Source organism: Homalodisca vitripennis, chromosome 6, assembly GCF_021130785.1.
Source record: "Homalodisca vitripennis isolate AUS2020 chromosome 6, UT_GWSS_2.1, whole genome shotgun sequence".
Classification (NCBI taxonomy): Eukaryota; Metazoa; Arthropoda; class Insecta; order Hemiptera; family Cicadellidae; genus Homalodisca; species Homalodisca vitripennis.
In genome coordinates this window covers 63,085,154-63,096,461 of record NC_060212.1, presented here as the reverse complement: position 1 = coordinate 63,096,461, position 11,308 = coordinate 63,085,154, and the positions used below count along the sequence as shown (strand labels likewise).

The window sequence follows — 11,308 nt, the reverse complement described above, 5'->3', positions numbered from 1 at the left end:
TAAGTAATATTTGTTTCATAATAATTTTGTATAAAATAGACACGCTGTATATTTTGTATGAGTGCGTTATATTTGTAGTTTCGTGTAGGTTAAATCATATGGTGTTATTTTTACTTTTATTTCATTATGCCGGTATAAACAAAAACAGCTGTTCATTTTACAATTCATCCAGTAGTGTATTTAAACAATTCAAAAGGTAGTAAAGAATCTTTTAAAACTGCATGTGATTAAATATAATAATAACCATAAAGTATCTACAAGGAAGATGAAACATTTAGCGATCAGTTTAGTAATAACTATTTACCTGTTCTTAACATTTCAGTTTGAAGCTAAATTGTGGAATGTAAGTAAAATTTGTAAGTAATTTTTAATGTAAGTGAAACTGACAGGAATGTTCGGTTCCTTTGTACGCTATGGGTGGTCTATATACACTCTTAAAAAACAACTCCTGCCACAAGAAATAGTTATTAGCGTTGTAAATGTTAAAAAAAACTTCAGTGAACCAACAAAAAAATCGCCTTAAAATATTTATTTGCATAACAGCAGACTCAAAATCCAACGTGGGGCAACGTAGTTCTGTGCCATTTAGGTTCCCACTATTTCGTTGACCCATTTATACGTTGTCCATCCAGGATAGGAAGTTAAAAGACGTGATGAAATATGCAAGCAATACGGTAGACCATCTACAATTATAGACTATTCCCACTTTATTACATAAACATTTCTATTTTAAAATCAAACAAAGTCTAAATATGAAAATAATGGCTACTTTTACAAATTCATTCAATAGCGTATCCAGTATTTGACTGTAGGAAAGAAGTCTGAGCCCATTTCTTCCATTTTTTAACAGAATCTGGGTGGGGATGGTTTCATCTCTACTTTCTTTATTTCTTTAAGGGGAGCAATCCTTATTCTGCCTGTATTTATGAGCCACTGCTATGGATTTTATCAAACAAAAATAAGGAGGAGAGTTGATACAGTACAGGCCGAGAGAATCCATGTGATCTCATAGATGCGCGAGAGGGGAATCGTGGCTGGGAAGGAGGGGGAGCGGCGGCGGAGGGGAGCTGGCTCACTTCCCCTCCACTCCACATGAGCAGTAGGCTACTGCGCATCGTCGAGCCGAGGACCACATGTAATCTGTCGGCCTGTACAAGATCGATAGAACTGATAAAAGTGCAACTCAGATTGAAAGTCCGATGTCCTAGACCGATCGGCAATCGGCTCTCCCCCACAATATTAAATTGATAATTGCCTCATATCTAAGGACTGGAATGACATCGCACAAAGGATATAGTTCCAGTTCCAGCCTACAGTACACGTGCATTGCCTGGTTTGGTAATGCTCAAAGACTGAAAGTATACCTCAAGTAGGTAAGTTCCAATGCTGCATATGTACACTGCCTGAGTGGTGTTCAATGAATAGTTAGGATGTAGTTCCAGCATTTGGCATTGATCATGATCTGGAATTTCATCCACTGGATTGTGAGGTAAGTTATGTAGACCCAGTCATTAACAACATTTACTACGTCTCTATCATCAAAAGGTCATTCCAAGATTTTCCTAGAAAATTATTTTGTTTTTGTTATTGTCCTACTTTAGAATTAACGTAGACTGATCCAATTTAAGTACCCATCGGAAATTCATATTATGGACCACTGGAATAACATCATGTAACAAGTCAGATTATGAACAAAAGATTTGCCCCAGTAGCATACTTGAGTTTTCCAGGATTACGGTCCAACATCTTAAATTTCTCCGCAATGTGCATTTCAAGGCAGCAAGCTCCTTCGATTCCCATAGATATTGAAGTGTACTGATCATATTAATTGCTGATTGGTTGAGCATTGTCCATTCACGAGATAGCTCCTCCCCTTCCACTCGCTTTTATGAGTATATGTCTATTACTGGCTCTGTCTGTTTCGGTTTAACATCTGATGACTGAAAATGGAGTTATAAAAAGAGACCAAAATATCTCGAGATTTTAATTGTGTCAGCAAAGTTTTTACTATGGTTTGAGTCGGAAAACTATTATAGCAGTGACAACACTGGATAATATACGCTTAGAAACTGGAAGTCATTCTGCAAAAAGAAAAAAAATTTCATTGCTCTCTATCAAAGTCGAAACTATTCTACTTTGAAGAGTCGGTAAAATTTTGGAAATGATGATAGGACTATAGGGAATACAGCGTGTCAAACTATTTTGACTGATGAAGTTGGTGTAAGACTTCTTACCCCCTTGTAGGCATGACAATTATTAATTAGGTAATCTATTGCTTAACTAGTGAAAATATTTTCTTACTTTATAAGTAGATTCCTCTAAGAAACGAAATAAAGATGGTTTCGGTTTTAAAGTCAAACACGTTTTTAATTTTTTTAAGCAAGAATTTTAGTAAGTTAAGAAAGCTCTGGTAAATTCACGTTTACAATATGAAATTGATGTTAACTATATAGAGCATTAGCTCAATTAACACCTTCACTACGACATAAGTCATGTACCGACTTTAGGGCAGCTTGGATAGTAACAGCGTGCGTCCACCGCAGTCAATGTGTTAATCTGGAACAATATTATAATGTGTTTTAAAATTAATTACAAAATAAGATAGTTTTGAGACAAATTGAACATATGACTATAATTAGTTACTTATTTGAATTGGCCCTTCGTGGCTTTCAAAACCAAGTATATAATGCAATAATGAACGTAAAAACTGTATAATGCAAGGAAACAAGATCTGTGGGGATAATTTAACAAACATTACTTCAAAATGGTAAACTTTTCTATGACTGATGATGAGCATATCGGCGCGAAAACGATTTTGTACATAATAGACACAATATATTCCTTAAATAAGATAACTAATATGAAATATACATTTATATTTATTTTGACGGGAGGGGACGAGGCCACATTTTGCCCTTTGACGTCAGAATAATGACAGAAGGATTGGGGTGTAGATCAAGAGGGAAAGGGGGCGCAAATGAAGCTACCCCAAAATAACCAGACCGTGGCATTAGAATCCCACCCCCACCCCTGAGACTAGTGGGGAATTGTTGCAATCCTCTATGTTACAATCTTTGAGGAGTAACGTTATAGTCTCGAGGAGTTATACTAACGTTATAGACTCGGGAAGTTATGGTAACGCTATAGTCTCGGGAAATTATAGTAATGTTATATTCTTGGGGAGTTGTAGTACCGTTATAGTCTCGGGGAGTTACAGTAACGTTATAATCTTGGGGAGTTATAGTAACGTTATATTCTTGGGGAGTTATAGTAACGTTATAATCTTGAGGAGTTATGGTAACGCTATAGTCTCGGGGAGTTACTGTAACGCTATAGTCTCGGGAAGTTATAGTAACGTTATAGTCTTGGGGAGTTATAGTAACGTTATATTCTTGGGGATTATAGTAACGTTATAGTTACAGGGAATTATAGTAACATTATAGTTTCGGAGTGTTATAGTAACGCTATATTCTTGGGGAGTTATAGTACCGTTATAGTCTCGGGGAGTTATAGTAACGCTATAGTTTCGGGAAGTTATACTAACGTTATAGTCTCGGGGAGTTATAGTAACATTATTGTCTCGGGGAATTGCAGTAACATTATAGTCTTGAGGAGTTATAGTACCGTTATAGTCTCGGGTAGTTATATTATTATTTTAGTCTTGGGGAATTGCAGTAACATTATAGTCTCGGAGATTTATAGTAACATTATAGTCTCGGGGAGTTATAGTAACATTATAGTCTCGGGGAGTTAGAGTAACATTATAGTCTCGGGGAGTTATAGTACCGTTATAGCCTCGATGAGTTGTAGTAACGTTCTAGTCTCGGGGAGTTAAAGTTCCAGTAGAAGGAGTAAGAATTAATGACATCAATCCGAGTGGTGCTCCTCTCTGGCAAATACCTTAAATCTGGTTGCTGCAGGTTTAGTAAAACTTTTGTTCCTTTGGTATCATACAGAGGTCACTCTGTCCTCATCTACTACCTATTACGCGATATAAGTAGGTTTATAATATTAGGTTATCATAATATCATAAATACGAGCGATCACGTGATCTGAGCTTGAATTTGGGTACTATCTCGAGGGGTGTTTTTTTCGCCAGATGTGAGTGGTACCACCACTGCTCGCACTGATGGGCAGGGCATTTCTGATCGGTGCTTTCCCGACCTCAGATCACGTACCAGATCGTCCAAAATCACGTCATCTGACGTCGGAAAAGTACCTCGCACTTCTGGCGAAGTAAGGAAAATATACCTCGAGATAGTACCTAAGTTCAAGCTCAGATCAAGTGTGCCCTTGTAAAGGTTAATTTTTACTTTTTATGTGTATACTAATACAATCGTATGTATTTACCTACTTATAACGATTAATAACAAGTAGTAGATGGGGACTGAAGGGCCTTCATATAATAACTTACTAGTGTTTACTAGAAGTATCTAATAAATGTATATTAACGAAACAATCACAATGGATTTGGGATTAAGTTTATTTCAATAAACTCAGTGCCATACCTAAGAGGGGGAGGGGTAGTATAGGACATCCCACAAAAACCCAAAAGAGTATACAATATATGTATAACAATAATCCAACTATCTCCGGGTTTTGCGAGTTGGTCTCTGTGTATGACAATTCATATCTATCATGCCTATATCAGAAAATGAAATATACTTTTTTGTCTGAGTTATTGAGAATTGAAAATGCATGAATTGAGAAAGAATTATTTGTAAAGTATCCATATTATTTAAAAAGTCTTGATTTTTATGTAGCAATTTAAGGTGTCTAACACCACTATTTTGTATACATACTGGATAACAGTCAAAAGCTCCTTCACTAAGTGTCATTAGTGGATTTAAAATATATTCAATTATTAGGCTTTTCCCCACTAGCTTTCAAATTTTCAATGTCAATCTTTAATCTCATAAGAGTAATTCAGGAGGGTTGACTTCTGGCTTGTTTATACTTTCCAGTTGAACTCACACTGGGTACATGAAAAACCGATGTTTCACTTAAATCTGGGCAATCTTATGGATATCCAGGAGTGGCACAACACTAACCCCATCCTCCTCTGTAGACTAATGGTTATAGTCTTGGTTCTCTAACCGAGAGATCACGGGTTTAAATCCCGGGGAGGTCCAATCATGTACTTTGTACTTTAATATAAAACAGTGCACTTCATATCAGGCATAGCTGACGTTGAGGCTCAAATGAGACAAAAAAAAGCACTAACACAAAATGTCGGACTTCTGGGGTACAATAGGGTCTGCAAGAGACGACTGTTGGTGGGATTCTTTAAGAGTCAAAGGTTCTTGCTAGCATTGACATAAGGGTGTGCCACCCTCGGCCTGCTTTGACTGGAGAGGCTGGTTGAGAGCTGGCTTCCCCTGCTTCCAAGGAGACATGATTGAGATTAATGCCCTACATTCTTCCTCATGGATCTCGACAGGAGGCAGCCCCTTCACTGCGGAAGCAGCGCATAGGTCCTTTTAGGCCTAGATACAATTTCTAAACTTCTTTTCCTAAGGGAACAACAAAAATCTTATAACATTATATTTGTTTAATTTAAACAGATTATTACCAACACATGTGTTGATCAGGAGACTAACCAACTATACTTACCATTTAATTTTGTTGTGATGATTTACACTCTTATAATTTATTCTTATCAGATTTTTCTTTGAAACCCTTTTTGTTAGTACAGGAGTCGAGAGACAATTTGTATTGTATAAGCACACAACCTGGTGTTTGTAGAAATCAATAGAGGAATTTTTCCGAGGATTTTTGTGGTCGAAATGGGAGGGCATTAAAAGGTTAAATGTACAAAAAATATTTTTTCTCAAATTATATTTTTACTAGCATTGTATAGTTAAAACTCACTGCCAGATACATAAATAATGTTTATATAACCGTCATATACATTATCACCATCAGACAAAAATAAATAATGAGACAAAATCACAACTTCAAGTCTCTGTATTTAGTTTGCTGATGCTGATTTAATATTTATTTACATGTCTGATTGTTGATTGTATGTGTGTCAGCTAAACAAAAATATGAAATAATAAAAAATTATAATTTTATATTTTTGAACTTTTCCAAACTAGTATCGATGAAGATGGATTTATTTCTTATATGTAGTTACTCTATCAATTTCAAATAAATTTATTTAAAAAATGCTTAATGTAGTGTTTATTTTCTGGACCAATCGCTGGTAATAACTACATGTTTTGAACGTAATACTAATTAATTAACTTCAAACTTTTCTAATTAAAAGTGATCAATTTGTAAAAATTCCCTAATGGTTTTTAACAAAACTGTGTGATGTAGTCTAATAATAAATAACAGTGAAATTACACATTATGCTTCATAAAATTTGTGTGTTGACTTGAGCAAGTGATTTTTATTTTTTAATTTAATAACTATTATTATTATATGCTGTAACTAATCACATCGTGGCAGCACATTAACTTGTAATACGCAAGTTACACAATTTTTCACAAATTCAATAACTACCATAACCATACTGTTACCAAAGTATTATACAAATAAGTATTATATGTTTCATGTCTATTTTCCAGCATGACCCATGGATACCGGACACCATAGACCAGCTGTTCATAGATTTCCAGAAGGATGTGTTTGCAAAGAAATCCAAACACTCTCTTGAATATCTCTACAACAATTACAACTCGTTCAAAAAAGATTTTGAACAATACAAAACAAATAAGATCGTCACCAAACGGCTTGGAGTGGTCGACTTGAGTTTCAAAGAGTTCCAAAAATTTTTGGCACGCTTCTCACGCGTTTACAACAACACTGAAGAGTTTAGAATTCGATATGACTTGTTCTTGCAGACTGCGGATATGTTTAAAGACCAAACGATTGCGGGTCAAAAGTTGGCGATGAGCAACCTCTCCGACAGAACTTGTGAGTTTGCATCTCCTTCATCTCGAGATTGCCTCAGAGAGATTTAAATTTTACAATAGGTTAATTCATAAACAGTAAAATTCCATTAATCCGGCATCCTATAGTTTGGCACGCTTGGTATCTGGCATGACTTATGGAAAAAGTAACATTTTCCTGAACAACGCAAAACATAGAAACATTTAATGGGCAACAATGTTTTTCCGTTTGTGGGGGACACAATGTTTTGGCATGCGTGGAGAATAAGCTTAGTGTCCTATTCGGCCGACTTTGGTTGATATCGATCAGATTTGAGTCACGTTACTGACCATTGTCATTCGTTGTCAGTCTCTGTAACCAGTTGCACTTTATATTTTCGTATCAATTCAATTGAGTCTAGTAATGGTAGGTCAATTTCACAGTTATAATGTGCTCAGCACAGGTTTGTGATGGAAGGAAGGACGAATCTAAACGACTGATGTCTCACCACTGCCTTCTGAGACAGTCAAGCAGTGCCTAGAAAGGCTGGAAGTGGCAGTACAGTAACGGGTCTATGAAGAACCGGGATGAACGCATCCTAGACTTTGGCCATGTTCAGCCCAATTGTTTTTTTATGCTTAGACTAAGCACTGTAAATAGACCATTTTAAAAATTTGTTCTTATAGATCCACATAAGTCAAAGTCAAAATATCTGTATTGCATTATCATCAAGATAAGTATAGTGTCACATTAATAAGTCATTAAAAGGTCTTAAAGTTAGGACGTCAAGAATTGCAACAGTAAACAAATTCATTGAAAGTATAAAAGGGCCGATCTTGTAGCCAGTTCTTCAGGTCTCTTCTAAAGAGCCGCTTGTCCCTTTCTTTCAGCGCGTCTGGCAGGGCGTTCCACATCTTGGCACCGATGTAAGGTAGGCAGTAGTTGTTGACATGTCTGGTGCTGTACTGGTGGAATTGTGATCCACTTTTAGCGGATTCCGGTTCCTTGATGTGGACGTGGGTTATTGCCTCCAAGGATGTACAAGTTGATCACTGTAAGAATCCTCAGTTCTTGGAAGGCTGCTCTACAGGATTCTCTGAATTGTAGATTATACAGGATTCTAATGGCCCGTTTTTTGAGGATAAGAATGCGCTGCATGTTCCCTGCTGTAGTGCTGCCCCATACTGCGATCCCATATCTGAGATGTGGTTCAAATAGAGCATGATAAGCTGTTTTTGTGGTTGTCATATCACTTATATTTTTTTTCTTCTTATAACAAACAGTTCCGTACTTAATTTATTGCAGAGTGTGTCTAAATGACTAAGACTGCCTGAATGTTATATTCGAACAATAAAAACATGTTTTACTGTGAGTGTTTGTTTATGTTTACATAATTTCTCTGATACATATCCAATAATCTGGTATATTTGATGATTCAGCATGCCTCAAGTCCTAACTGTGCCAGGATTAACGGAAGTTACTGTATTTTTCTGAGAAAACATTTTGTTAATATATAACTAATACGATAGTTATACATAAAACTTTAAAAAATTTGCTTAAAATTGTTCATGATGAAATGGTTTATGCAATTAAAAAGCGTGCACACACATGTATAAAATTTATACAATATTTATGAATACAGATTATATATTTTAACTGTGCCACCATTGGTATCAAGAACGTAGCCAGAAAAAATGTTTGAGGCGCTAGACAACTGATATTTTCCCGTACAGGACAGAGAGTAAGGCCCCACTTTGTTCCTTAAAAAGTTCTTGACCCGTTTCTTTTTTGAGAAAGAAGTAATGAAAAATTTTAAAATTTTGGGAGGACTGAACCCTTTGGACCACCTTGCTGAGTACATCCTTGGTTGGTATCTGAAATACAACTAAGGTTACAGAAAAGTATTAATTGGGGACTTCATCCATTTTTAAGTGATGATTAAAATTATTGATTTAGAATTTCTATTTTCCAATATGGCAGACAACTATTTCCGTAAAGAACATCACATAAATTCTTTCAATTTCAGATATAAACAACTTTTTAATTTTTCTATTTTTCACAATTTCCTTATTGTTAGGAGCTACAGCCTACTAAAGATTTAAAAAAAGAAATGTTTTGACATTTTTTTAAATAAATTCAGATGTAATAAATAAGTGAATGACGTTATTGTTGAGCGGACTACAAGTCTTGTGTGCAGATTCAGTAATAAAACCATAGTGTAATTAATAAATTGCTAACATGAGTACAAAAATTGAATAGTACAAAAATAATGACCACCATATAGACGACAAAGCATCAAAACATTACACATCAATACATAAATATCTACTTTTTTATGAAAATATCTTACTGTTCATTGCATTAGAGGACAGCCCATAAGGAGTCAGAAGCAAATCTAATGAGAGCATAGGTCGAGTAGTAGATCAAACTAAAGATGGCAAACGGTTTTAAATTACAAATTTTCTCTCGTAATAAACACCTTAAATTTGATATACGACTCAAACTGTGCTGTGTTAAAATTCTAAATTCATATGTTTAATTGTTGCTGAAATGTAGGTGAAGCCCCCCCCCCCCCCCATTTAATCTTTCCTGTAAATTTAGTCATTTTTGAGATATCAATGGTGTCAGTTAAAATGAATATTCAGTACATCTCATTATAGGAACACACAAAGTAGAGATCAGCCTGGTCACACTTATGCATACACAACTTTAGACACATCTAGAAAAACCGTAGATGTCAAAAAAAACCAACCAAACCTGTATAATTAATGTTGATAATATATCGGTTATGATGCTCACATAAAAAGTACTATAACTGCAGTTGACATAAAAGCTTACATGACTCCACTGCAGTCTTTATTCACTTCATCCAATAACTAATATATGTAAAACAGATGTGTATAATTTATAATTCATGTTTTTTTTTTTGTTTTAGTTACAGAGGCAACTGCTGAGCACGATCGAATATTTGATGACAGTCATCGATCAGTAATCAACACGGATCCAAAATCAAAGCCGGCTGACAAAAATCCAAAAGAGACACCCTCTGATAAAAATAAAAAACAGATGCCTTCCGCCGAAGTTCAACAAGACGATTAATATTTATTTTACGATCACGTCTTAATTTTCATCAATTTGTTAGGTCACTGTAGTTTGTTGTTTATTTTTTTGTTTGGTTACGCTGAGGAAAAGTAGAAACGACAACAGAAGTTGGTAATTGTTATATAATTTAGTTTTAAAATATTCTGATTAATACGTATGAAAAAATAAATTATAATTACCAAAGTAAAATACAGAAATTATTTTTGTTTAGTGCCTATTCAAAAGTGTATTGAATTGAAATATTTTTATTCATGTTAGTACATAAAAAGTACACGAATGGTATCAAACATTTACAATAAAATAACAATTATATATTTTGACTAAGGAATATACTATAACTGTGTGACTGATATGTTCTTACCCCAAACAATGCAGCAAAAACAAATTCAATAGAACCCTATTTTACAATACTTAAAATCTCCTAAACAATGCAAGGCTATGCTTCAAGCTCATCAAAATTATATAAAGTTTTGTTAATAAAGTACTCTTTTAGATAATATTTGAATATTTTATAACACTTTTCATTTTTATATATGTAGGAAGATTGTTTAAATATTTTGTATATACTGTACAAACAGGAAGTAACAGTATTTAAATATTACTTACAAAGGCTGCAATTATCTCTAGATAAATATGAGTTCGTTTCATACAATCACTTTTGAATTTCAAATGCTCATCCTGACCTAATTTTTGGTCCAATATATGTATTATCATATATCTATATAAGACAGTATATACTCGTATTAGATATATATATATTGAAGTTTGTAATTCACAGTATAGTGCTACTGTGAACACGACATGACTGTTGAAACACGTTTCAATAATAAATATTATGAAAGGGTACCGTTTTACTTATTTACTAATTATATATATTATTACTGCCGAGACTTCCCACGGCATGTAGTTGTCAGATTACAGAAACTCTTGCAGCCCAGAATCTTGTGCTCAGTGAGCTGACGATGAATTGTTTTATTACCTCTGATTTTGCAAAATTCAAATTGAATGCGGAAGGAGACAATGGCAGTACAAAGTTTGTTTGATCAAACAGAATTAATAATTATAAAAGAATTAAAATCAACAAACAAACAAAAATTTAGACTATCAAAGTATTTAGCGGAAAATGATGTTTAAAATCATTAATATTTAGAATAATTTGTAAACAAGTACGTTTATGACATGGGAAGTTCTAGAATCCCAAACAAGCATCTAAATGCAATGCTTTGATAAAATGTCTTGTTTCAATTTTAACAATTGCATTGGAAAGACAATTTATCCCTTAACATATAAGTGTGCTACAGACCTAATATTACACATTGTTATATTTTTC

The 11,308-nt window shown here is 34.4% G+C and overlaps 1 protein-coding gene across 1 annotated transcript; it reads left to right on the top strand.

Moving 5' to 3' along the window:
• The first annotated feature begins 163 nt into the window (after positions 1-163).
• On the top strand, positions 164-10,167 carry LOC124365204. The gene is made up of 3 exons (XM_046821163.1): positions 164-343; positions 6,573-6,921; positions 9,812-10,167. The coding sequence occupies exons 1-3, from the start codon at positions 266-268 to the stop codon at positions 9,973-9,975; spliced, it is 591 nt and encodes a 196-aa protein (XP_046677119.1). The 5' UTR covers positions 164-265; the 3' UTR covers positions 9,976-10,167.
• The last annotated feature ends 1,141 nt before the right edge of the window (positions 10,168-11,308 follow it).